General features: G+C 48.5%; 1 protein-coding gene across 2 annotated transcripts in view; it reads left to right on the top strand.

Moving 5' to 3' along the window:
- Runx1 (RUNX family transcription factor 1) overlaps positions 1-27,748 on the top strand; it is a 221,627-nt gene that overhangs the window by 148,454 nt on the left and 45,425 nt on the right. For both annotated transcript variants that reach the window (XM_060370754.1, XM_060370753.1), the window contains exon 5: positions 10,688-10,792. In XM_060370754.1, coding sequence (XP_060226737.1) covers positions 10,688-10,792 — 105 coding nt within the window. The remainder of the gene's footprint in view (positions 1-10,687; positions 10,793-27,748) is intronic.

Below are 27,748 nucleotides of genomic sequence, written 5' to 3'. Positions count from 1 at the left end.
GAGTTGATTTAAGTGGTTGTTTGCAACCGTCTCTTGCTGCACTGTTGTCTTACATTCTGGCCAAATTCCTGGGCTCTGGATTACGCCAAAGCCATGGAGTCTCAGTCATGGTTCCTCTGAATCCTCACAATTCCACAGAAACACATATCTCTTCAGGATGTTCGGCGGGTCTTTGGAAGTCTGAGAAGTGGGCAGGAGTCCCTGACATGTGCGGGCCTTTGTTTTTCCTCCCGTGTGATGAAAGGCTGTACCTTTCATCCTCACAGGGTTAAGATGATAAAAGTGAGATGGCAGAGGTCTTCCTCCTGGAGTGGGGAGTCTGGGAAGAGGAGGGAGAAGATGACAGGAAGCTAGGAACAGCAGTGGGCCCTCTTCCTGCCCCTCTTCCATGACAAGGAACTTTTATCCCTTTGTTCTGCTAAGGACCTGGCAAAAGGAAGGTGTCCTACATATTCACAAATAAATTCATTCATAGCAGTAACAAAACAGCCAGCCACAGTCTGGACACTCTGTGCGGCACACATTCTATCTGCTTCTCTTCCTTAGCTCTGTCGGTTTGCTTACCTTGTCTTCTGAAGCCATTTAAGAAGACCATTTCATTTATTCATTCACTCATTTTTTTTTTGACACAACCCTGTGTTTAGCCCAGGCTGGCCTAGAAGTCAGTGATCCTTTTGCCTCAGCCTCCCACATGCCCATCCATGTATTCACTGATTCATCATACATGTATTGTGTGCCATTTACATCGGGCACTAGGCTAACACTAGGTTCATGAGTCAGCCAAAGAGAAGTCCTCAAGGTCAAGGGTTCTGAGTGGACACGTCTGTGTCAGAAGACAGTGACAACCGGAGCAAATGGAAGTTGTGGGAGACCTAGTGAAGGGCAGATGGCTTTCCCCAGAGAACCTGTCATCTATGTTGACTGATACCTACAGGAGGCAACAGTGTGTGTGTCTGTGTGTGTGTGTGTCTGTGTGTTTGTGTGTGTCTGTGTGTGTGTCTGTGTGTCTGTGTGTGTGTATGTGTCTGTGTGTGTGTGTGTGTGTGTGTCTGTGTGTGTGTGTCGGCCAGGGGTGGGCACCTTGCCATTTGAAGAACCAGGAGATAGTAGGTGTCCTGCCCTGGAGGCCTTGGAGTAGGGCCGGGTAAGGATGCTGTCGGGGCCTTGACATCTGCCCTGGGCACTGGTGCTGATGCCAATGAGACAGTGAACCACCAACAGGTCCTCAGGAGAGAAGTGTGTCACTAGATGTTCATAACGGACAAACTTAGATTCCAGTGTGAAGGGTAGGAAAAGTGTGTGGAGGGGGCTGGGATACCCACTCATTTCTCCTTGGAGGCAGCCTCAGATCCGTGCGTGTAGAGCCTGCAAACACCCCCACGCAGTAAGTGTTGCTGCCCCTGGGGACTTAGCCCCACCTCAGGCTGGCCTTGCGATTTCCTGTCTTCCCTTAGCGTCCAGCCCGCTGGCCCTTCCACCTTGCGGCACAGCAGAATTTCAAAAGGCTGGCAAGCAGAAACTGCAGACCCCAGTGCTCCCTCCGTTCTGATGGCCACAGCCGCACCCCAGCCTCCCTGCTGTTTCTGCGTGTGGTGTGGGGCTGTGTGTGAGAGACTCTAGGCCACAGGTACATGCACGGCGATGAATCACACAGCCTGGGGAAGCCACTTTCCGATTTTTCCCCTGTCACCCCTGGCTGGACTACATAAGCCAGAAAGACTGGCAGCACCTGGGCAATCTGGGTATGTCCACTAGACAACACTGTGGGTGGAAGGACAGAACACATGTGGCCTTAGCCTAACTAGAATCTTGTACATGTCTGGGCTAAGCACGGGCTGGTCATCTGCGATAATGTGAGGCTAGGCTCTCAAGTGAGTAAGACAGGAGAAAACACGGAACTGGAGGAAAGAAAACAGAGTCCCCAGGGACGATCTTGGCACTTTAGGGGGTGGTCAAGTGACACAGGTATTAGATCCAATTTTAGGAGCTTTCCCATAAGATAGGAAATCTATAGACATTCCTATGCCTTATTGAAAATGGCACAGATATAGCATCTGTGTGTCATCCACTCAGTTCCCTTCACACTTGTATCTATTTGTGTATAATATACTTGTGCTTTTCTCTTCTCCCTTATATCTATTTGATGTCACTTTGGGATGACTTACAGTACCTACTTCACACAAATCGGTTGTCTTTGTCCTGTGTGTTTGAACTTCCTGGACCCTCAGAGACAAAGAGGCAGGACACACTGAGTTCACAGTGAAGGAAAGCTTTGTCCACTCGCTTCTTCCCTAATGTTGTTCTCAACCCAGCACCCAAGGTATAGCTATGCCTTCCAACCAGAGGCAGCTGCCATGGAAGCCAGCAGAACTCACTGATTCACTTTATCAAGCTTGTATGTGTGTGCACATGTGTGTGCAGAAGAAGTGTATGAAGCCAGAGACTGGTCTCCAGATTCTTCTACTGTTTTGTTTGTTTGTTTGTTTGAGATAAGGTCTTTCATTGAACTTGGAGCTCACTATTTCAGCTAGGAAACCCCCAAATCTATTTGTATCCACCCCCTCCCAAGAAATAGTTATAGGTTCCTATTGCCCACTGGCTTTTTACATGACTGCTGGGGAGCCGAACTCAGTTCCTCATGCTTGTCAAAAGCATTTTAATACATACTGAGCCATCTCCCCATCAACCTCCTTCTTTCTTTCTTTCTTTCTTTCTTTCTTTCTTTCTTTCTTTCTTTCCTTCCTTCCTTCCTTCCTTCCTTCCTTCCTTCCTTCCCTCCCTCCCTCCCTCCTTCCTTCCTTTCTTTCTTTCTTTTCTTCTTTCTTTCTGTTTTTCAAGACAAGGTTTCTCTGGGTGACCCTGACTGTCCTGGAACTCACTAGACCAGGCTGGCCTCAAACTCACAGCGATCTGCTTGTTTCTGCCTCCCTAGTGCCGGAATTAAGTCTGTGTGCCACCATTGCTCAGCCCCATTTTTAAAAACACTGGACCAGAAGACACAAATATGATTTGAGCACAGCCCTGAGCTTCTCTGGCTCGCTTCCAGAGAACTCCAGAGAGATGTAACGTGTGACTTTCCTGTTCCCCAAGTGCAGTACTCTGTTTCAAATGTCTGGTCACCCCATGCAATCAGGCAAAGGTTATTTCTGTGGACAACTGAGTTCTGTATTTCAAATTTTCAGTTAGGCACCCACGGCTTGAACTTGAATTTGGGGGCTCTGGTGTGCATTCTGTCTGCATGGACACAGGTGGGCCTGAGCCAGGCCAGCTGGACAGCGTCACTTCCCACAAGATCAGATATGCACACAAACACCTTCCAGTCCAGCTTAGAGGAACCAGGCGACTCTGTGCGAGTCGAATGATTCCTGTTCTGCTCACAAGTCCCTAAATAAATTAATTACACAGCTGAACTGACGACAGATCATGGTGGAAGCAGGAAGAGGAAAGGACAGAGACAGGCGTGAACACTGGCTGTTAGGACGCTCTGGAGAGAAAGTACGAGGCAGAACACCGAGGGCAATACTGCGGCACAGAAGCCGTCCCTGGAGTCTAAGGGGGCTTCGTTTGTCCCCTGCTCTCGTGTGAGAGTGTGTGACAGAGAGAGAGCGATCACGCTCTCATGTGTGGGGGCATGCATGTTGATGTACACACGTGTGGGTGTCAGAGGACAACTTGTGGGGATCAGTTCTCACCTTTCACCGTGTGGGCTCTGGGACTGAACTCAGGTGACTTGGTTGGCAGCAGGCCCTTACTCACTGGGCCATCTTGCTGGCCTGGGTGCCTTCATTCCAGTCCTCAGATATCAGCGTCCAAGGGGAACTCTCCCAGCAACCTTTGAGAATCTTCGGGGATTTCCTCAGTTTGTGAAGAGCAGACCTCCCCCACCCCAGCCCTTCCTGCCTTGCCTTGCTTTTTTAAAGGCAGCCTTAAAAACATGTTTCCTTTCGCATGCTCTTGGGAGCCCCAAGTGGCAGAGCCCAGCGACTCCCTTGCAGAGACACAAGCAGAGGGATGTTAAGGGTACTACTTAGGGAAAATGGCTACCCCACAGCCCCAGGGCAGGAGGTCCTTTGCATGCGTAGTCTTCCTTTTCGTGACAAAGGGGAAGTTTCACATCCTCAGAAACAGTCCCCCAAAAGGAGAAGATGATTCATGCGTCCCAACCCACACCAAGGAGAAGGAGAGTGATAGAGCCACCAAAGGCCAGTGGAGTAGAGCAGCTCACCCACGGGCCAAGAAAGGGTAGCTTCTCCCAGCAAGAGACTGAGAGACACCTCTGACTCCAGCTGGCTTGGGAGGTGGGGCGGGGGCTCTGTCTGGACTGTACTGGTAGAACCCAACTATGGGCCAGCAAGAAGTGGTTTCCAGCCACCTATCTTCTCTCTACTTTTCTCTTCCCACCCTCAGCCCTCCTGGAGAAGGCCTTAAGCCTTAACAGTATAGTATCTTGAAATGCTTCATCGTTGACTACGTGTGAGGAGAAGCAGAGTGTGTCTTAGGCCGGACAGACAGACAGGGTCCAGCCGAGGCCTTAATAGAGCTCAGAACTGTCAGTGTCCACCATTGAGCCCCGCCCCAAGGCCCTGGAACTGCCTGGCCTTGGAAAGCATGTCATGTCACAGCACCAAGTGTCCAGGAAGGCTCACCCCGTGACCTTCTTTCCAACTAAATAAAGCAGTTCGTATTTTGTTCTGCCTGGTGGGTGGACAGACTGGCGTCCAGGGAGACGCCACGTGTTGTGGGTCAGCCACTCACGGGTAGGCCTCACGGAGCGCTGCCAGCTGGTGGTGCAGCCCGGAATGTTAAATTCAGTTTGAAATCCATCTGAGTAGCAACTCTGTCCCCTCTTGAATGTTCCTCCTTTTCCCCCACATCCTCCCTCCCATCAGGTGTCCATCTCATACCAGCCCCTCCCCACAGGATCTCTGAGGCTCTTTGTGGAACAGTTGTCATATCTTTGACGTTTTTTACCCAGACTTTGCTGGGTGCCTGGCCCCTGCGATTCGGACACAGGTACACACTGTCTTGCTCAGCATCCACGCTCAAACCCACCCCCCTCCAATGCACACACGTGTATCTCCACATCTCCGGAATGTGAGGAGTAGGCTTCTCCCGGTGCTTGTGTAAGTCCACAGTGGCCCCTTCTCTCTTGGTCCTTCTCTTCTGACAGCTCTTCTCTTCCTTCCTCAGCCCTCCCACATCACAACCATCCATGGCAGCATCAGCTGCCCTTTCCTTAAGAGCCAGGAGCAGAGTGAAGGTTGTAATGCTTTCCTCTCCCCCTGGCACCTCCTACTGGCCGGATGACTCACATTCGGGGCATCTGCGACTTAACAGCTTGATCCTCCACTGCCAAAAGCCTCTGCCTCCAGGCAGTGCCCAGGATCAGCCTCCAAGGTTATCTGTGTCCTGGCCAGTGAGGGCTTCTGGGAAAGCGGATCTCCCATCGGGCAGCAGACTAGGCCGTGAAGTTGGGCAGCCCAGTCCCTCTGCCTTGCCTTAGGTGCTGCAGAGCCCAGGAAGGCTAGTGTTACGTTGGTTGCCCGTCCTCCCCTGGTCCCCCCTGAGCCCTCCCTCTTCTGGCTGCAACTTGCTGAGAAAAACACTTGAAAGTCTTTTACTCTCCACGCCCACGTACTTAAAATACCAAGCCCATAGGTCATTTTAATAAGGGGATTTGGCTAATAACGAATGTGCGCTCCAGGCTGCAGCTCCCACGTCTGCAGGTGCTGGCCAAGCAGAGCGTTGTCTGAACAACCGTGGGCCTGGGTGGGTGGAGAGCAGAGCACATGGTCCCTGCTGCCAACTGCACCCCTGGCTACCTGGAAGCCATTGTCAACCAGGGTGCTAAACCCAGCTGGAAAATACGGAGGACCGGAGGTCAGGTTTTCCCCCTAGGAGAAAAATGTCACACTCACCTGTGACAAAAAAGTCACCATGGCCTGTAGATAATAAGCAGTTGTCCTCAGACTCCATGCTCTCACCGAGACCAGGGAGATGGTTCCATTGGTGAAACGCCTGTGTCACAAGCATGGGTTGCATCCCTAGGTACAACTTATGATTTATGACAGCATGTTTTAAAAGCTGGGTGTGTGACACACGTTTGAATTCCCAGTTGTGGGGAAGTGGGACTCATCACTAGCTGAACCCATGAGTTTCAGGCCAGCAAGAGACCCTCTCTCAGATGACAAGATGGCAGGTCTTGAGGAATGACACCGAGGTCTACATAATTGCCCACGTGTATTGGGGAACACACACCTGTTGAGAGGCTAGCCAGCAGCCTGCCCCTCCCAGGGGAGCCCCATTCCTGACGTGAAGTCTCCCTGCCTGGTAAGCACTGCTAAGCGAAGATTCCTCATGGTCTGTGCTTAAAATTCTGAGCACAAAATAGTAAGAACCGAGGCGATGAGCAGTGCCCTTGCGGTTCTCCTGGTGACAGAATTTCTCTAAGTCAGCTGCTCTCTAGTTAACCAGGAGCTTCTCCAGGGTTTGCACCTCCTGGTACCCCCGTCAGCTCCGGGAGAGACTCATGCTGAACCCTGGCTTCATAGGTAGCTGCCTAGAAAAGTCTGCATGTTAGAGTCACCGGGGCGGTTTTCACTTTGGGAGACGGTAGAGGGGTGGATAAAGGCTGCGAGTTTGGATGTTGTGTGGATGGAGATTTATGACACCAGTGAGTGGCAGGAACACAAAGGGTTGGTTTCTCTGTGACTAAGTTAGGTGATTAATATTTTATTGTTAATATTATTCGGTATTTTATTATAGTGTGTGTTTTTGTGTGGTAGTGTGGGTGCACGTGTCTTGTGGCACAGCTTTGGAGGTCAGCGGATAATTTATAGGAGTCAGTTCTCTCTTTGTTATTGGAATGAAACTCCGAGTGTCCACCTTGGCAGCCAGTACCTTCGCCCACTGGGCCATCTTGCCAACCCAAGCTGAATGAGCTTGAGAACATAACTTCAGCTTTCTACTTCCTAGCTTCCTCCCTTGTAAGGACTTCTCTTCCTTACCCTCTTGCTCACTTCATGAGTCTGCTGTGGCAGCCATGTGAAATAATATGTAGGGAAGTGTTGAAAACAGTGTAAGGTGTGTGTTTACCTACAAATGTTGGTATTGCGGACATGGATTTCTTTGTTGCTCTTTAGGAATTTACAGGTATCGTGACTGAAGGAGGACTGCTAAGAACAGGGCTGTTTTGGTGACTAGAAACGCTCACATGCCAAGCCTGGGATGAAGAATGTGCCCAGTCTATACCCACCCATGATCTCAGAATATGCCCTTATTTAGAAAGGTCACAAGTGCAGTGAGGTTAAAGCCACATGTGATGACTTCATATAGAGTCCATGCATGATGACCTTCATGAAGAGTCCATGCATGATGACCTTCATGTTTAGTCCATGTATATGACCTTCATGTAGAGTCGATGCATGATGACCTTCATGTGGAGTCCATGTATGGCAACTTCTATGGAAGGGGAGATTCAGAGTCAAGTTGAGGCCATGCTATAGGAAGGCAGCATACAAAGATGGAGCCAGCGATTAAGCACTGAGACTACAAGCTCCTGCAAGGTCAATGCCCATGACAAACCCAGGAAGCCAGAAGGAGGAGAAGGAAGGAGCCAGCCACCCTCAGAGCCTCCTAAGGGAGCAATCTTACAGGAACCTTCATCTTGATGTTGTTGTTCCCAGAACAACGAGAGTCTGAGTCTGTGTACATTAAGTGACAGTGTTGTATTGCATCAGCCCAAGACTGCTTGAACTCAGCGCTCGCTGAGGTCTTTGCAGTTCCAAAGCTGTAGGCAGCAGAGGACATGGGCCACCATGCATCTATGCATGCTGACAGAATGCTGGATAGTCAGAGGTTTGGAAGACATCACCAGAGAGCTTGAAGATGCGCTTCAGGCAACCCACAGCTGAAGTCAGAGTTCAGTCATGGGCTCAGATGACAGCCTCAGAGAACATTAGATGGTACAGTTATTTCACAGCCATGAGCTGAGAAGAGAGCTTTCAGAGAGCTACAAGCTCCAATGCAGGCATCCCTCTGCCTCAGACTCAAAAGATAGTGTCAGAGGGCTGTGAGCCACACCACAAATATCCTTTGAACTGAGACCAATGGAGGCAAAACAAAACAAAACAAAAAAAAAAAATGTGGGAGAATCCAAATCTTCTAAGTGACTAGCTGAAGGCAGTAGAACTCATTGTCCTTGCACTCCCTGAAACACACACCCCAGGCCAGCTCAGGGTTCAGCCATGTCACCACCAGTCACTCGCGTCTTCAAGGTACTTTTTCCTTTTCCCTCTCTCGTCACTGTCTTCTCCTGCCCCTACACCTCTGCCTGTTCTCCTTTCACACGTCTGAGGCATACTAGGCTTTGGAGAAGAACATGGCCCCTGCCCTCAGGCAGATTAAGCTTGGACAATCACAAATGCTGTCAAAGCAGATGTCCTCATTAATCAAGGTGAAGAGTGATTTATGGGGCCCATTAGAAACAGTCACAAGGAAACTCATGCTCAGAGAAGATCACTGAGGAGCAGGTCAGTGGAGACTGCCTGTGCTTTGAAGATGTTCACCCAAGCAAGTGAGGCTGGGTTGCTGGAGAAGTGGCTGTGGGCACAGAAACCCCAGAATTGCAAAGCTTGAGAGCTGAGCTCATGATCTGCAGAAGAAGGGGAAGGTTCTAGGGAGAAGATTTTGGAAACTGACCCTGTGGATGACTCAAGAGCTCACCCATCATGGGTTCTTGCTGAGAAGGGAAAGCCTTCTGTGCTGTCTGCAGGATGCTTACCTTAGCAGCAGCAGGCCTCAAGCTTGAAGACTATAGACAATGATGGCCAGCTAGCTCCCTTGGGCCTCCCCATCAGCACAGCGTCCTCAGTGTGTCCACCCTCAGCTTTTGTCCACCATCCCCCCAAGTCAGCTAGATGCCAAGGTAGAAAACCACAGGGGATTCCCCCGATGCCATCTGGCAAACCCCAGAGCCTGGCAGCATCTTCCAGAGGAGGCAGCCAATGGACGGTGTTGGGGGGAGTTCAGGTACACACTCTCCTGTGCCATAAAGCCCTAGTCCCCAGAACTCACTCCTGCCTGGTCCCCCGGGCCACTCTAGGTGCTGGTGAACTTCCTCACCAGCCTTGCCTGACACTATCCTTTTTGGCACAGACTTTAGCATGTCGAGGATTATTTGGGGACAATCTTCTTGATTACAAATGCAGCATGTTGTGGTCATAGGTTGTATTCTTAGGAAATTTCTCAGAAGCCTTCATCCATAGTAAAACACACATGTCAGCTGGAAACCATATGTTTCTTCTAAGGAGGGTAGGCAGGTAGGCTGGGTTTTAAAATAGCCAGAGCCTTGTGGAGCCAGTAGGCATGGCTTGCTTCCCTTTCATTCATTGCATATGATGTAAGAGGAGACATTTTCTTAACTGAAGAACTAATATAATAATAATAGGTAGAACACTTTCTCTTGCCCTCAGCCAATCACCGGCATTCCAGGCAGAGCTCTGGGAAACAGGGCAGGGGTGGGAGCACAGACGTGAGCCTTTGAACACAGAGCGCAGGCGCTGCTGAAAAGCATTGCCTCATTTATTCTTCTCTCTGCCAAAAACTGTATAAATTTGGAAAATTGCCTGTACCCAATTTTCAGGCATGAACACTAAGAAGTCTAGATAGAGCAGTTTGTCAGGGGGAAGCAGCAGGAATTCGAACCCAGACTCCACCCCCTGAAGCCCTTGAAGCCAGCCAAGGAGTAATGTGTTTGACTGAACTCTGAGCTGACGTTTCATAGAACATGTCAAATAGAGAGAGACAGGCACACTTTTGTATGAACAATTTGAATGTGCTGGCTGCACATTTTTGTGCTGTTCTATCCCATTAATACTTCTGTAACGTTTAGTCACCTGGCATTTATAAATAGTATTTAACATCAACCATCAATTTCTAATATTAAGAAGGAATAATTTCTAATTCATCCTGTTTTCACACTTAGAAATTCAATCTTCATTGGTTTGGTTTGTTAATTCATTTGTTTTGAGACAGGGTCTCATGTAGCCCAGGCTAACTTCAAACTCACTATGTAGCTGAGGATGGCTTTGAACTTCTGATTGTTCTTCCTCCATTACCTGAGTTCAGGGATTACAGATGTGTGGCACTGCATCCAGTTAACGCAGTGCTGACATAGAGTCCTGCACTTTACTGCTTGCTAGGCAACTGCTCTAACCACTGACCTACCCCCGGCCCTAGAAAGTCAATCTTTTATAATCCTCAGAAGTCCAGAGTTAAAAGAGAAATATGGAGAGGCTTCTTTTCTTCTTCTTTTGCCTGGATTTTATAAACATCCAAGGAAAGCAGAAGAGACAGGAGGACCAAGGGTAGGAGTGGATGGCTGTGAGTCCCAGCTAGCAATTCCCAAAGTCCCAGTGTGGGGGTAAATTCTGGTCTTCCCTGATCCTGTTGGTAATTAATGGCTGACTTAAAGCCACATAGTTATTCGGTGTTCCACACCTAAGAACCCGCTGTGTGCATTCCAGATTGGGAACAGTGCACAATGCACACGAGCACCAGGAGGACAACTGCTCCTGCCCCAGCCCTGTTGCCTCTCCAGTCTGAGGGCTGCACAACCTAGATTGACCCAGTGGGAAGATGCTCAGATCACCCCTCACTGTGTCTGTTCTGTTTTGTGTCTCCACAGGCAAGAGCTTCACTCTGACCATCACCGTCTTTACAAACCCGCCACAAGTGGCCACCTACCACAGAGCCATCAAAATCACAGTGGACGGCCCCCGGGAACCCCGAAGTAAGTGGGCCCACCTGGGGCCAGTAACTCTCTGAGCTGGTGTACTCAAAGACCCACGAGGTCTCACAAATCTGTCTGTGGCTTTGGCCTCTCTGCTGAAGGGATGTCAGGCCCCTGCAGACATGAGGAGTTTCCTTGTCAGCTCTCTCACTTCTCAGAAGTTGTTCCTATGTAATGGGTTCTTTCTGAAGCTTTGTCTTAGGTGTCAAAGAAAAACTAGGCCAACTCAAATGAGTTAAGAACAGCTTGAAGGGCTTTCTGAGGCCAGGGGTAGACCCTCAAACAAATAGCAAAGTTCAGTGTGGTCAGAAACAATCAGTGAATAGAAGATTGGCCAAGTACAAATGAGAAAGAAAAACAAAACAAAACAAAACAAAACAAAAAAACCTGAAAGTCAGAGTGGACCACAAGAGGCAATTTGCCATCTATGCTAGTGCTAATTTGTTAAGGCCAGAGATGAAATCTGGGAAGACATTCCTTTCTTCTTCCCTAGTGAAGATCTTGTTCTAGGATAGTTTAAAATAGAGACTGGGCTGGGAGAAGAATGCTGGGCAGGGGGGTTAGTAAATATAGAAAGATGGTCTCAAAAAAGAGCGCCTGTGAGGAAAGTGTTTAAAAAGGGAGTGGGGTTGTTTAGTCTGAAGGAAAGATGTCTTCAAAATGACTTAATGACTATTTTTGAGTAAATGCAGGAGTCACACTCTTCCAGGACCACACCCTGGCCCAGGAGCTCAGGCTAGACTACAGCTCTTGTAGTCAGATGGGCCCTGGATGGACACCAGCCTGCTTCTAAACCATGCCTAGCCCCACCCTGGGAAATAACACCCTCAGAGCCTGGGATGTTGAAAAGTAGGCTCCTTCCTGTCCCCAGAAGCTGTGGTGCAAGGAGGTTAGATAAAAAAAATGAAGCCATTAAGAACACGGGCCCTAGAATACAGTGAGTAGAATTCCTCAGAAGCCCCTGGCACCCCAGTATCTTCTATAAAATGTAATAACAACAGCATCTTTGTAAGACTTAACTAGCTGATGCTAAGTGTCTGGTGCAGGCGTGAGCTTAGGAAATGTCAGGGATCCCCAGTGGAGCTTCATTGCCTTGTCCCCTCCAGGTGACCTTTTCCATGTGGTAGCTCCATTGAGGTTCTGAGTTAGTTCCCTCGGCTGTGATCTCAGCACATGCAGTTCGTCTGTGCTCTGAGGTCGAAGCCCTTGGGCTTGTGGCTCTCTGTGGCTATCCAGTGCTCGCTGTGGCTATGGCAACGTTTCCTGCAGTCAGGGCCATGACTTGTGGTATCTGGACTACCTGTTAGAACTGGCCATCTCCCTGCCTCCATTTCTCCAGTTTCCCTGAAGCAGTTCCATGCAGAGAGCACCTGCTGTGACCAGACTATCCCAGGACATGGTTTTCACATCGCTGCCCTTCCCTCTGCTTGCTGAGCTTGGTGACCCCTCCACTCTGGCCTGCGCTCCTATTTTACCCCCTACCAGGCCCAGTTCCGCCTTTCCTCTGTAAACACTTTGAACTTTCCCAGCCGTGATCCGGCTCGGAGAACCCTGGGACTTGCTGGGTAGCACACCCTGCTTCTTTATGTGTGGGCAACAGACTAAGATGGCACACAGACCTCACACAGCCAGGAATCCTCAGAGCACTCCTGGCTTTCCAGAGCAGAAGTGACTACTACTCAGAATGACAGCGATACCTCAAGGGCCAGGGCTCCCTGCAGACAACTGGAGAGGGAACAGACAGTGGCGGCTGGGGGCGGGGGTGGGGGAGAAGTGTAGGAAGGCTGATGCTGAGGGGGACCAGACTCATAAGATGTCTCTTTCGGGTGTCTGTGGCTCTCCAAAGCAGCCTTTGCTTCAAGAACAGTTTAGACAATGACCCTCTGTAAGAAAACAGCTTAAAACGGATCCAAAACAAGCCTTCTAGTATTCCCTTTTTCTTCCACACGTAAGAAAGACAGGTTTTCACCACATGCATTTTTTTTTTTCTGAAACATTCAAAGAAGCGAGGGAGGAGCTGAACCTAAAAAACAAATGGCGAGAGAAGGGAAATGCCCCGTATTGGTATAGCTGTCTGCCCTGAGGATCAAGAATTCAGTTAAAGTGTTTGCCACCCTGCTATTTTATATCTAATGACAACAGTCACTGGGAGAAGTACCTGAGGGCACCCCCTCTGTACTCAGCCTTTCTTCTCAGATGGAATTTGATGTCAAGGGAAGAGTGAAATGGGGAGAAATAAGGCTCAGTGTGTCATAAAGAGCTGTTAGTAGCCTCAGGCATAGACTTCTGTTTCACAAAAGACTTCTAAAAAAACACAAATTTCAAACGCAGGCCAACTCCAAAAGCAAGGGTGGGCCACTAGTGGTTAATTTCACTGTTCTCTTCCTCTTTATTTGTTTCTTTTTGTCTTTTGAGTTGAGACAGGCTCTTGCTGTGTAGTCCTGGTTGGCCTGGAACTTGCTATGTAGACCAGGCTGTCTTTGAACTTCTGACAGTCCCGCCTCCTCCCCCTGGGTGCTTGAGGTCACAGGCTTGTGACCCACATCTCACCTGCTTTCTGAGTGTCTTGATTATTTCTGGTGGAATCCACCCACCGTCACTTTTTGATGCAATGGGAAGTGAGGACTCTATGTGCAAATCAGGGAGGCCAAACTAATGCAGTCGCTCTCCACTAAGGAGCTCTGTCCAACCCCTCATTAGTAATGGATCATGAGTTCTGGATGAGTCTGGCCCAACTGAGCAACACTGCAAAGTTCTCTCACTTCAGGAAATCAAAGACTCAGAAATAACCTTCTGGTCCTTCCAAGAAGAAAAAAAAGCCCCAGAGAAAGGAAGTAACTTTCCTCCCCGATTAAACAGGATGGTGAAGCAGCAAGGATCAGGAGAGTTCTTCACTCTTGTCTGGCATTGGACTGGTATCCATCCGCACATCATCCATTTGTCCCTTTGGTCCATCCCTACTGTGCTGTCTGCATCTCACATCCTATGAACCTTCTCTCCTGGCTTTGGAGCCTTTGTGGGCTGACTTTCCTGACTTCTCACATGAGACCCAGCTCTGAGGTTGTAAAGTAGGTGCATGGGAGCCTCAGTGTTGACATGGTCATCCGGACCTGAGCTGTAGTAGGATGTGTGCTCCAGAGAGAGACAGTCTGAACCTCTTTACCCTTCAGATGATTCCTTACCAGTCGCCCTCTGTCCCCAGTGAGTCAAAGCTTGCCTTTCACACATTCCACAGGACACTTTTACATTTCCACTCAAGACAGAAATTAGTGAGGGGGGGATTTAAATTCCTAGGGGTAAGAGTGCCGTCAAAAGGGGTTTGTTTTCAGGTAGTGAGTAGAGTATTTGATGGCTTGTTAACATGCTGAGATAAATAGTTTAAGAATAGAAGATACACTAAAAGGATGATGCTGGTGGCATTGGCGTGTGTGGAGAGGGGGTCAGGGATTTATGTGTCCATGTGGATGTGGAGGTCAGAAGTCAAATTAGACATCACCCTTTTCTGCTCACTACTTATTTTTTGAGACAGGGCATCTCCTTGAACCTGTGGCTCCTCCACCGAGCCACCCTAGCTTGCCAGCAAACCTCGGGGATCTGCAGGCCTCTACCCTCCATCGCTGTGGTTACAGCTGCAGGCACACCGCCTCACCTGGCCAGCTACCTATGTAGTATGGATGGGATCCTGAGCCCTCAGACTTCGGTGGTGGGCACTTTACTGACTGAGCAATCTCTCCAGCTACCCCCTGCCCCAGAAAAGGACTTTTCACAAGAAGAATTTTAAGAGTTGATTTTTGTTGCTTCACTATTCTGGGAACTTAGTGTAGAGCGCCAGCTCTCAGGCCACACGTGTCTGTGATTTAGGAAATTGGGGGACGTTGAGATATGAGGCTACATTTTTCCAGATACATTCTCTACAAATGGTGCATGACGTACTTTAAATGCAAGTCTTGGCTTGGTGGACAGGAGACGTGCTGCTGAGGAAATCAGGACGGGGAGCAGCATGGGTCCATCTGGAGATAAGGCTTCGGCAGTCTCTATTACTGGGTCAGGTACCTGTGACGTGTGGAACAGAGTTCATGAGTAAAACTCAAAAGGGTCAAGAAAAAAATGCTACAGCTTCTACCCACCTGTGAAGGTGTCTGAACACTCAGTGTTGAAGCTCTGAGATCACAGTAATGATAGCAAAGTAGAGGCATTCCTTGAACTCAGAACCAGCAGGGTGCTAGTCTCACCAACTAATTCTTTCTAGATGAAGTTACCCTTAAGATAGGTCAACTGAAGGGCCTCTTGGCCAACCAACTGCTTTTTAGAGGACTTTGTTGAAGTCATCATGAGACTATAAGTGTGTGTGAGAGAGAGAAGTAGGATACACGTGTTAATGTAAGTGTATCCATGGTGTGTTCCCCATGGAGCCTAGAGGCTGATGTCATGGGTCTTCATCCACTACTTTCCTTATGCCCTTTTGCTTGCTTGAATCAGGGTCTCTCACTGAACCTGGAGCCTACCAAGCTTAAAATTCTGGCTGGAATGGCTGGTAGTGAGTCTCCAAATTCTTGTTTCTCAACCTCACCAGGACTGGGGTTACAGGCACGTACTGCCACACCCAGCTTCTATACCTTGGTGCTGGGGATCCAAACTCAGTTCCTTATACTTGGGCAACAAATTCCTTACTAACTGAACTATATTCCCAACCTCCTGAATATAGCTTTCTTCTTTGGCTTTGAAGGGAAACAGCAACAATATTTTACATGCATATGTATGTATCCATGTATGTTATATAGAATATTTTGTTTTGTTTTGTTTGTTTTGTTTTGTGTGTGTGTGTGTGTGTGTGTGTGTGTGTGTGTGTGAGAGAGAGAGAGAGAGAGAGTTTCTTTGTGTAGCCCTGGCTGTCCTGGACATTGTGGACCAAGCTGGCCTTGAACTCATAAAGATCTGCCTGCCTCTGCCTCCTGTATGCCAGGATTAAAGGCATGTGCCACCATGCCCAGCCTAGAATCCTCAAATTTGACAAGTATTTGCAAGTGAAAAAACAAAATACATAAAAGACATCTGTAAGCTTATGGTGATAACGGACTTAGAGTCAAGATTGTTAGGAAAGTGTGAAATGGGTGTTTGTGGCTTTTCTTAGGATTGAAAACACTGTGGCTCTTTTTCAGGACATCCCACTTCCTGGGAATGAAGAGTAGGCACTAATAATGACTGACATTGTGTAGTAATCATTTGCCCAGAACCATTCAAAGAGCAGCCAGCATATTAATTTATAAACTCTTGGAGGGAACAGTTAAGACAGTTGAAGCAAAAGCTAATTAAAAAGTGTTTCTAAGGTCACCCCAATAGTCAACCAGAATGGAAGTGAGGAATCCAGGGCTCCCTGGACATCAGTGTCTGTTCTGAGAGCTATGGTATTTGAGCTTCGTTCTATTGTGATTCCCGTATCTTTGAGCTTATCAATGTGGGTGTGACCCACACGTGGTTTTCTTGGAGAAATCAAGGCCCTGTAGCTCCGCAGCTGTCTTTGCCACTTTGACTGGAGGGAGTCAGCCTTCCTCTGGGTAGGTGTGTGGTAGTGAGTTCCCAATACATAGATACAAATAGTTGGCACCACAGGTCACTGAGGTCTGCTTGGGGACCTGGGGTCAGTGGGACGTAAGCCAGCGGTAATTCAAACCCGTATGTCTCCCAGAGAAAAGATTAAAACAGTGACCAAAACAGCTCCCAGGGTAGGTGTCCAAATGGGGACCCCCCTAGCAAAGGCTCCGAGGAACGCGTGGGCACTCGTTGTGTGCTCTTAGCATGGCCACTGCCAGCTATGGTGCTCACAGGGAACTGTGCCAGCTGTGCCTCCCATTGTTCAAAGATCAGACATGTTTATCAGGTCAAGAAAGAATCTTGGAACATGAAGGAAAATGTAGACTGTTTTTCCTTCCTTCCAGCCTGGATGTAAAGCAGAAAACCGATAGAGGGTCGAAGGGGGCATGCTGTTGCCTGTTCCCCCACTCTGCCTTTCAACCTAAGCCGGGGTTCTGAGGGGCCTTTGCCCTGGTATTTTAGTTCCCACTCTGCTAATCTCTCTAACTGCCTGGAGACTTAGAGAAGCAGCTCTTAAAAGCATTAATAACAACTGTGCCTAAGTGTTTCCATCAGATTCTAGAATCTCTTCCTGTTTATTATTTTAGTTATGTGAAACTAGACCCAGAAGGGTTTTGTGGCATCAGGATTTCCCTGACTCTTGAATTCAGACTAAGGTCTAGAAGGTTCCCTGAGGCAGCTGGGGCTGTGAGAGGACCCCAGAAGGAAACATGCTTCTATCTCTGTGAACAGCAGTAGTCGTGGCTACCCCACGAACAGCAGTCTGCCGTGAGAGTACCCAGTGAGTTCTCGGTCAGAATCCTGCTTCCGAGCCAAGTTGCTAAGGTTCAGGTAGCTCCAGGTCCCCAAAGCAGGTTCTGTCCAGGTTCCAGAGGGAATCTACAGGCAAAATCAAGACACCTTCTCACTTTGATGCAGAGAAGAAAGAGAGAAGAAACACGTAATGAATGAAAGCTAAGCCATTCCTTTGAACGTTTCTTTTCATTCAGATACTGCAAACACATATTGCTACTTAGAGTAAATACCACACGAGGGAAGCCAGGGTCTAAGTTTATGTGCAGTTCTTAGAACTGACTGTATGAAGTGCTAACATATCGACATCTCTACGACATAGATAGAGAGATATATCTGTCTACAGTGAGACTTCCGTTCCTTAATCTTAAAATGTGTAAAAAGATTTCAGGATCCTTAACTCCGGGACCTGGGTTTTCACCCTGGCGCCATCAGGCCTGTGGGTGTGAACTTGGGCAATTATCTTAAGTACTTTAGGCCTTGGTTTCCTCTTGGGTCAAACTAGGCAATGAGACAAGATAATCTCTAAATTAGTTCCCACTCAAACAGGGTGGGACCCCGAGAATGAATCCTGGGACACAGTAAACATTTAGAAGGCATCAGCTATTATTGTATTTAATATTAGAATCTTGTGGAAAATGAGAAAACTCTAGACAAAAGCAGCAACAACCAAAAAAGAAAAAAGAAGGGATCCATGAAGCCTAAATTTAAAAATTCATGAAGTTGCCTTAATGTTGCATTTTTGAGATGTAATTAAACATTTATGCATTTTGATTTTTTATTTCAGATTTTACTTTGTATTTAGGCCCAGTAAATTTATTTTCTGGCATATTAGGGCCCCTTAAAATACTCTGGGTCCCGTAGGGTTCCAACAGGCTTGTCCCCTAATGTCATACTTTGTGAAAATTTTGAAGGAAAATTGTGTCCCAGTAGCATAGTAGCCGGTAGCTGAGACCCAGTGCTTGCGCACATCTCAGTGTGAGCACACAATGCGACTGATGGAGAATCTTACATCGTTCTAGAAAACAACAGAACCTTCCCCCCATCTGCCCTGGATGTCCTTAGAGGACTTGTTCCAGGAACTGACACCTCAGATATCAACACTGCCACACGGGAACTCCAGCCCCTGATATCAAGTGGCAGATTATCTGTAGATAACCTGTATACATCTTTCTGATGTGGGCTGTCATTCACCTGCGGGTCACTGAAGGACTCGAGACAGGGCTACATGAATAAGCTGTTAGACTGTGATGGAAGTCTATGGACAGCCAATGCAGGCACTTTTTCTTCAAGTGTTTTCAGCCTCAAGTCAGCTTAATCCAAGGATGTGTATCAGCCAGCACATGGAAGGCTGACAGTATTGGGCTCACCCCTCCAAGGCGCCAGCACTCCCTAGCCAAAGCCAAGCTCTGCACACACAGAGGGTGGCTAGCTGCTCTTTTGAGTTTCTGAAGCAGAGAGAGGGAGAGGGAGTGAGGAGAGAGAGAAGAGAGAGGGAGAGAGCACTCTTCTGTGACCTGTGGCTGTCGCTCTGGGACCCTCAGCTTGCATGCATTCGCACAGGGACAAGTGGCCTCCCAGCTTGCTGAAGGTCTGTGGCCGCAGCCCCTGTTGTCGGAGCACATTATAGCATGCATACCTCTCCCCTTTCCAAGGCAATTTCAGTTTTTTAACGGCCTTGCCACTTTCCCTTTTCCATTTCGAACAGGCTTGAGTTTTCCCAAGGGCTTAGGTTTTCCTGTAAGCGGTGTAGCTGGGAAAGACCATTAGTAAAAGGCTGATACACAGTGCCTCAAAGGACCCTGCCACCGCCACACACATAAAAGGATTTTCCTCCAAAGTTTGGATTAAATAAGTAAAGCCAATCTCCTCATTTTAGATCTGAGCCTAAGTTCATTGGAGCTAATTCGAATTTGCCTCTTCTTTTCCTGTGCTCTGGGTCTGAAAACAGGTTTGTGAGGCACCTTGCTTTGGGGCTGTGACAGTGCCATTAGGAAACAGGTTAAGTACAATCTATCAGTGTGTATTGCAACTGTCATCAGACCCAGAAAAGCGCTGGCTGTGAGTCAGGTGCCAAAGGCCTTCTTCGGGGTCCACTTTCCAGCACATTCACTGGGTAAGGCTTTCCCTGGGAAAACCTGCTGTCAGTGTATCAAACTCTCGAATCTATGTCCATAAGCGAAAGCCACAGTTAGAGAAATATTTAAGTACCCAAAGGGAAGTATTTTTCCTGTGGGTTCCTCCTCTGCCCCCGCAACCCTTAAAGTAGCACAGTGGAATTAATCTGCAACTCCCCAGACCCGTATGAAGTGAGTTAATGGTGATACATTAATTTTGTGCTCCTAGGAATTCCATATGCCCAGGTTCCATTAAAGCAAGTATTGACTAAAGCCCGCACTGTTACTGAAAAGTTCAGCCTGCTTGCCTGCACTGAAATGTGGAACACTGAGTATTTTATTTGCTAGCTGGATCTTGTTTTTGTTTTTGTTCATTGTGGCTGGTAAGTCCTAGTCCGGTCATTTGAGGCAAAATGTAAACATTTTAAATAAGTCACTTCTTAAGTGTATGGTGACTTTATGGCCCCTTTTTGGATGCTTTCACATGTGTCTTGTCTTCACTTATTTTTGAGTAGTTTTGTGGTATTTCTGATCCACTCATTTTACAAAGCAATGAGAAATACACAGAGGGACGTTTTCACTCTAAACCCAACCTTGCGTATAGGCCTGGCTCAGCATTTCAGATCAGAATCAGAAGGCTCAAAAGCCAGTGGGAGATGGAGGCAGACCTCTTACTTACAAGCTGTGTGCCTCAGTTTCTCCCTCCGTAGACGGGGTTTCCAGACTTCCACCTTCCTAGGAGTTGAAAGGATTAAGCGAGTGGGAACTGTAGCCCGAGGCTAACTGCGTGGCCCCAGATCTGGTGCTGTGTCTGGGCTCTGGTAACACCTCTGCCATAGAGACCGTAACGCCACAAGTGGACAGGTGCCTGTGAAGGTGCCGCACAGAGCCCTAAGCACATGCCAGGGTCACAGGCACGCACATCGCCCACGTCGTCCCCAACTCCTTATTTACCAAGGGAATCAAGGAATTCTGCTCAACTGGGCACTAAATATGTACTGATGCCAAGTCATTTAAAAATGGGAGGGTGGGATCCTGACAAACTGGTCCCTTGGGACACAGCACAACAAGAGCCCTTTCTCCTTCAGCTCAACCTAGCAGTCACTTTACATCCTGAAGCACTAGAAACCACACCCACACCTTACCAAGGCACCACCATGTGAAACACACTACCTGCCTGTTCTGAGAGCAGGCATGTGTCTCCAGCTGGAGGTTCTATGCATGTAGCTCTATTTCTCGGCAGAACACTAAGCACCCACATTGCTGTGACTTCCAAAAGCTCTGAGCATCTAGGAAATTTTACTGTGTCATCTATAAGGCTAGTATACTGGGAGCTGTCTCTACTGTACAGGGTTTTGTCTTATTGGAGGTGATAGATATCAAAGTGTGGCTTATTAGTCTATCAACTAAGCAATAGAAATACAAATAGATGTGAATGAGATAATTGCAAACAAAACAACCTGAAAACCTGCTGTTACTATTTTACAGGTATTGTGCAAGACCCTTAGGGATCTTTAGGAAGATAATGATTGTTTTCTTAAACACAGTTTTGTTTTGGCTTGGTTAGATTTACTTATTTTATATTCCTTGTGTGAGTGTTTTGCTTGTGTGTATGTATTGTACCACAAGCATGCCTGATGCCCTCAGGTCCAGAAGAGGTCATTCTATGCCTTGGAACTGGAACTCCAGTTACAAATGGTTCTGAGCTGCCATTGGGTGCTGGGAATCAAACTCTGGTCCTCTACAAAAGCACCAAGAGCTCTTAACCACAGAGCCATCTCTCCAGCCTGAAAGATAGGTTCTATCTCATCTTTTCAGACTGGTGAGAACACAGGGGGGAGAAATAGGCATTTAAACCAGCCACCATTCTAAACCTATAAGTTTAGAAACTTTATCCTCTGCCATTTGCCTCCATCTGGAACCTCTTTAAGACACTGAGAAAGGAAGCAATTGTGATTAACAGTTGAGAGTTTTTAAATTCTTTTCCAAAACCAAATGGTTTTTCTTCTACAGCTCTCACAGTAGCAAAACGACAGAAGACAGTTTCTGTGTCCATATTTCTTTTCTCTGTCTCTCTATCCCTATCTCTCCGTCTCTCTCCTTCTCCTCCACCCCGTGCCTGTGCACATGCGTGTGTGTGTGTGTGTGTGTGTGTGTGTGTGTGTGTGTGTCCTTTAGATGGCTTTTGCCTGATACTCGGTTTCATACTCAGTTTCAGGGAGGCTCCCAGTGCCAGTTGATGTGGAGTCTCTGGAGGCCACTCTGTTGGTCTGCTGACATACTGGCTGGGGGCGGGATCAGAGACTCTTCTGTTCTGAGAGTGATTCAGCGATTCTCAAAATAAAACGCAGCAGACAGTGCAGAGAGAAAGAACTGGGAACCCCTGAGCTCTGGGTCTGGAGTGGGGAGCTCTTCTTAGCCCCGCTGCTCAGTCCTGAGCAGCGGCCAGTGCCCAGGGGAAAGCCCTCAGGCCCTGCTGCCTGCCTCTGTGAGGTTCTCAGCTTCTCCTGGCCCCTCAGTTTCCTCATCTACAGAGTGGCAACGAGGGTGCAGTAAGGTACTCAGGAGCTCCTGAAGGCTTGATTTGATGTTTCCAGGAGCAGCTGAACTTGCAAGGCATCCTCCTCTTGCCTCTAGAAGGAGACAGGCAAGATCAACTCTGATGGTTGTGTCCAAAAGGAAGATGGAGAAGAGATGGTTTCTGGGGGGGAAAGGGGGTGCAAGTGGGTAGAAAGAGGGGTAGGGCCAGAGGGAGGACGGATCCACCCACCCCGAGCTGCTGCCGAGGTCCATGAATAAAGGCTCATGCAGAGCAGAGTGGCTTAAATAGGGGAAACCATCAAAACTGTATTTCCCATGACTTTGGCAGCAATGGAAAAAGAGTAAAAGAAAGAAAAAAAAAATCTGTAAACACACAAAGTGCTCAATTGTCCGAGCCTAATGGCCAACTTCCCAAAGCTGGCTGGTCAGCCTTGGTGTTAATTCCTCAGCCAACTGGGAAAAAAAAAAAAGAAAAGAAAAAGAAAAAAAGATGGTGTGAGCTCTGTTGACTTAATTGCCAGAGTGTTGCTGAGGGAAGCTGCCTCCCTCCCGCCCGCCTCCTCCTCCTCACATATTCTGGGCCTTTCCTCATTACCTGCCCTACCTATCTTCACAATCTAGCCACAAACAGCTTTGGTTGACCACACCACTTCCCTATTGAAAGTTAATACTGTTTGACTCATTCGGTGTGCTTAACCTGAAGCCAAAGAAAACAAGGCAGAAAATAGCTGGCTTGTATGGCGTCTGGGAAGCCCTGACTTTCAGCGGCCTGTACAGTAGCCTCACTATCTCAGCTGCAGCTGCAAAGAAAATGAAGGAAGCAGAAGTGGCCATTGGTGGTGGTGGTAAGGGGGCTGCTGGGGGCGGGGAAGAGAGCAGGAAGGGAGTGGGGCGGGGCCCTCTCAGTCTGGCAAGAGACAACAGTGCAATCTGCCCTGTTCTGGGGCTTTCTTGCTGGCCTCCAGAGCTTGTCCTGACACACAGGAGTGCTCAGGCAGGAGAGGGCTATAAAGAGAAAGGTTCAAAACACCCACTGAAAAAGTGGGTTTGCTATTGAAGACTGCAGACAGAGGCACTGGGTACCACCTGACCAGCTTCCCTTAGGGCAGTCCTAGGATGACAGACAAGGGATGAAGCCCACCACTGCCACCTCTGAGAAGGACTCGGGGGCAGAATGTTCCCCGAGGTTGCAAGGGAGGTAGCCAAGCTTACCTCTATTCCTTTCCTGAAATGTGGTCACCAGAGGGCGAATGGGGGTGCTCCGGTCTCATAATGAGTAGAACTTTCCCTTTCACACCACCAGACAGATACGGGACCAACATTTTTCTTACTGTGCCTTGTGGACATATGGCTGTTTGTAGACAGGACACTGCTCACTCACCCCTCTCCTGGCCTGTAGCTAGCGATTACTCACTCTCTGTCTCTCCTCTCTCTCCTTCCCCCACCCTCTCTCTGCCATAGACCACAGTGGCTGAGAGTTGAGGTCATCCCCAAACAACATGAAAATAGTCTTTTCTGGATTTGTGACATAGAGCCAGCAGGTTGTTTACAAACACCTGAGAATTGTTGGCCTTCTTGCTAGGGAACTCCACTTAGCAGCTAGCCATGTGCTGGCTCTTGGGTCCCACTTCCTTGAGGCCAGCCTAGAACTCTGATTGACACCTTTTCTTTCTCTTCAGGTTTAGGGACTGGCGGTGCCTTACATGTGCTAGCCAAGCACTCCACCACTGAGCTACACCACCAGCATCCAGTTCTGATGATCTGAGGGAGAAGGAAGAGTCAGCAGCCTTATCTGGCTACTGAAAGCTCTGGGGACACACTACAGGGACCTTCCTACCCCGTTCCTAAGCACAGAGGGACTGAGATCATTGCTGAAGCTGCCAGCTAAGCATCCCAGAGAAAGGACACCCCCCCCATTCACCCACTCATTCCCTCATCCAGCCAGGTTTTACAGGGATATCACTCAGCCCTGAAGAGGCCTCGGGTTATCTGAGTTCTATGTGAGCATGCTCAGCACCACTGCTAATCACATGAGGCATCTGCTGGAACAGGAGGAGGGCAGCTTGCTCAGAAGTGACAGGTGCAGTTGCTCAGGCCATGCACTAAGCCCGGGGATGGAGGCGGGGCCTCTGGGTGTCTTCTTCCTCTCAGGCCTGTGCAGCAGCTGGGGCTTGTCCTGCCGAAGGTCTGAGCTCCAGGTACACTTCAGAGTCTATTTCTCTCCTAACTCCGACTGTGCCTTGCAGCCCAGACTTACCCTTCTGTGGCCATCTCCTCTGAAGTCTGTCTGGCTCAAAGCTACTCTGGAAGACAGATAGAAACAGTTACATCAGGTTACTTTTAACTACACTGGGGTGTGGGAGGTCCTGAGACCATGCTCTAAGGAGAGTTGATAACACTTGGGGATTACAGGTTGGCAGAGGAGACAGTCATGCCATGTGAGTTCCCCTCACCCCTCCCACAAGGACACCCCTGCTGGCCACCCCCACACGGGACCACTTCTGTTCAAAAGCAGAAGATAACCGGCCAGCTTCTGCTCTAAGCTACAATTACCTCCTTAGTCACCAGACAAAGCAGGAGGTGGCGGAGGGTGGTGCCTGCAGAGGCAGCCCCTCTGCTGTCAGGCAGGCACAGGACACCAGGGTCACTGCCACAACACCTGAGTCTGTTATCAGAGCACGGAATGGGAAGTGGTTGTTCCGCTGCTTTTTGCCCACCCTCCCACCCCAAAATCCTGGGGCCTAGGGATGGAGAGAGGCAGGGCCTGCCAGCCTCCTGCCTGTGGCTGTCTTAGGTGTTGCTCTTGATTTGGCCTCAGCTAGCTCTACTGCTCCATGTGTGGATCATGGAATACTTTGTGTCTGTTTGAAAATTATGGATGTGTGTGTGTAGGAGGTAGTGTGACTTATAAATATACTATGTGTATGTGTTATGTATATAATACATATATAGAACATGTTATGTGTATACCTGTGATATAAACACATGGTGTGTACATGCATGTATATATAACATATGTGTGCTATTATGTGTATAGTAAACATGTGCTACACACGTGTGTAATATGTATATTATATGTGTTTATATGTGACACATACGTATGGTGTAATAGAATATGTCCCGTGCACAGACATGGTGAGTTGATAGGAATATGTAGACATGCCTGTATGCAGGCGTGTGGTAGAATGCAGATGCACTCAATGAACATGGTATAAGTGTGTGGGGCGTGCATGTGTGGCATAGGCACGTGCTTGAATATATGTGCATCAGGTACTCAGTACAGAGGAAAAGCAGCAGCCACTGTGGCTGCTGGCTCATGCCAGTGTGCTGTTCTCAGCTCTGCACAGCGGCTTGTCTTGTGTTTCAGTGTGGTGAAAGGAAAAGAGAATGGTTTAGTTGTCTCCGGACAGTTCTTCAGGGACCTCCAGTGCTCGGTCTGCTAAACCATTTCAGCAGGTGGTTTCCTAGCAGTCCACTGTAGCTACACACTTCTGTTGTTGATGCTTTTGCCTCAGATGAACTCCTCTTTCCTGGGTCTGGGGAAGGAAGGGTGGGTGGTGCGGATCTTGAGTGTCTGTTTGCCAGGCTAGTCGACTGATCCGTCAGCATTCAGCCTTACGTGGGACTGTGTGCCAGGTACCTTAGGTACGAAGGAGACAGCAACACCCATATCTCCAAGCACTCATGGTTCGGTGGGCACAGATACGCCGCAGTGACCAGTGGTTCTGTGGAAACGGCTAGAGGCTGAGAGTGAAGCTCAGTGGGTAGAGTTCTTGCTTAGCATGCGTGAAGCTCAGAGTTCAATCCCCAGCAGTGTATAAACCTGGGCTAGTGGTATGTAGCTGTCTTCCCAGTACTCAGGAACTCAGGAAGATGAAGCAGGAGGATGAGGAGTTCAAGGTCATCCTCTGCTATGTAGTGAGTTCAAGACAAGCCTGGGTTACATGACAATCTGTCACACACACACACACGCACACACGCACGCACGCACGCACAAAGTCACAGCTCTACAAACCGTCTTAATAGTCAGGCTGAGGAAAGGCTCTAAAGACCAGCCATCTGTCTGAAGGAAACTGAGGAACTGAGTCAGGAAGATGTTCAGAAACACTGGGCTTAGAGTGGCCCAATGAGACCCAGCTATGTGGATAGACAATGGCGGCAGATGTCATTGTCATGGGTGCTCTTAGAGCCCCAGGCAGTGCCACCTCAGCCCTTTAATTCCAGGCTTGCAGATAAGGAGCTAAGGCAATGAAGACTTCCTCAGCCCACCGCAGAGTCTGCAGGAAGCACAGACTTAGAATGGACGATGGAGATGCCAGACAGGCAGTGATATCTCCCAGTGCTGGGCCGCCTCTTAGGGAGCAGGAGTATGAGGCTACATTAATATCCTCGTCCTCAGGGGTGCTCTGAGGTCTATCATGCCTCACTTGCAGAATAGAATAATAAGCTCCATTTGACCATCATCCTGCTGTTCTCACATTCCTGCTAATGGCAAGGAAGGAGATGCTTCTTCCTCAAGAATTCCAAGGAGCCTCTAACACACTCAACCTGTGGGCCGCGACCCATTTGGCAAACTTTCATCTCCAATAATATTTACATTATGATTCATACCAAAATAGCAAAATTTCAGTTATGAGGTAGCAATGAAAATGGCTTTGTGGTTGGGGGTCAGCACAGCATGAGGAGCCTCATTAAAGGCTCACAGAGTTAGGAAGGTTGAGACCCACTGCCGTAACCAGAGCTACTTAGGCACACTGGGAGACAGCTGTATGCAACCGCAATCAGGGAAGAGTGTCTCTGCACATACTGGAGAAAGTTTTAGGATAAACCAAAGGACCACAAGTTTTCACACTAAACAAGGCCAGTACAAAGGCCAAGACCTTAGACTGTAGGCAGCCTTCAGTATCCGTGATCACTACACGTGCCAATCCGTGCAACAACGGGTAGAAAATGTTCTTTTGAAAAATGCATCGGTATTAAGTGTGAAGACTTTTCCTCTTGCCATTCCCCCCAAAGATGCAATTGTTAAAAGTCTGTCGATCACTTATATTTGTTTAGGTATTGGAAATCACCTAGAGATGAGTAAAAGAATTCAGGAAGGCGTGCATTGGGTGCAGGTATAAATGAGGGGCCATTTATTTTATTTTATTTTCCATTTAGTTACTCACTTTACATCCTGATCAAAGCCCCTCTCCCTTCCCTCCTCCGAGTCCCACCCTTGCATCCCTACACTCCTAATCCCCCCTCCCCATCTCCTTAGAGAAGGAGAGGCCACCACTGGGGCTAGTCAAGGCAGCCCAGCTAGGGGAAAGGGACCCAAAGGCAGGCAATAGAGTGAGAGACGGGCCCGTTCCAATTGTTAGGGGACCCACATGAAGAACAAGCTGCACATCTGCTACATCTGTGTCGGGGCCTAGGCCCAGCCCCTGCATGCTTTCTGGTTGGTGGTTTGATTGACTACCACCGCTTGGGAATCTACAGGATCCAGTCTCCCACATCCACTGAGGAAGGACTGTAGTTGGTATTTTGTTCCCCAGCACACAGCAGATCAGAGCCCTGTGGGAGAAGGGAAGTCATGATGCTCATGGGATATTTGTGGTCCAGTCAGGGGAGCCCCTCCTCCCTTCTCTGATACCAGGAACATCAAGGCATACAGATCTTCTAGAAACTGAAGTTCTAGGGGCCTTTACTCTGAACAACCTGAGTGTCCTGGAGTAGCCCCAATTCCTGCCTCAAGTGCAGAGAGCTAGCAGCTGGCTGCAGACCACCACACTACCCTGGTCCTCCTCATTCTTTGGGTCAGCGGGGGTGGAGGGGCAACAAAGACAGAGTGTCATGGCCTGTGGCCCAGACTCAGGTCGCTTGTATTTCTTCACTTGAGCGTGGACGGGGTTACCAAAATCAGAGTTTCTGA

Source organism: Meriones unguiculatus, chromosome 17, assembly GCF_030254825.1.
Source record: "Meriones unguiculatus strain TT.TT164.6M chromosome 17, Bangor_MerUng_6.1, whole genome shotgun sequence".
Lineage (NCBI taxonomy): Eukaryota > Metazoa > Chordata > Mammalia > Rodentia > Muridae > Meriones > Meriones unguiculatus.
This window is presented reverse-complemented; position numbering and strand designations above follow the sequence as displayed.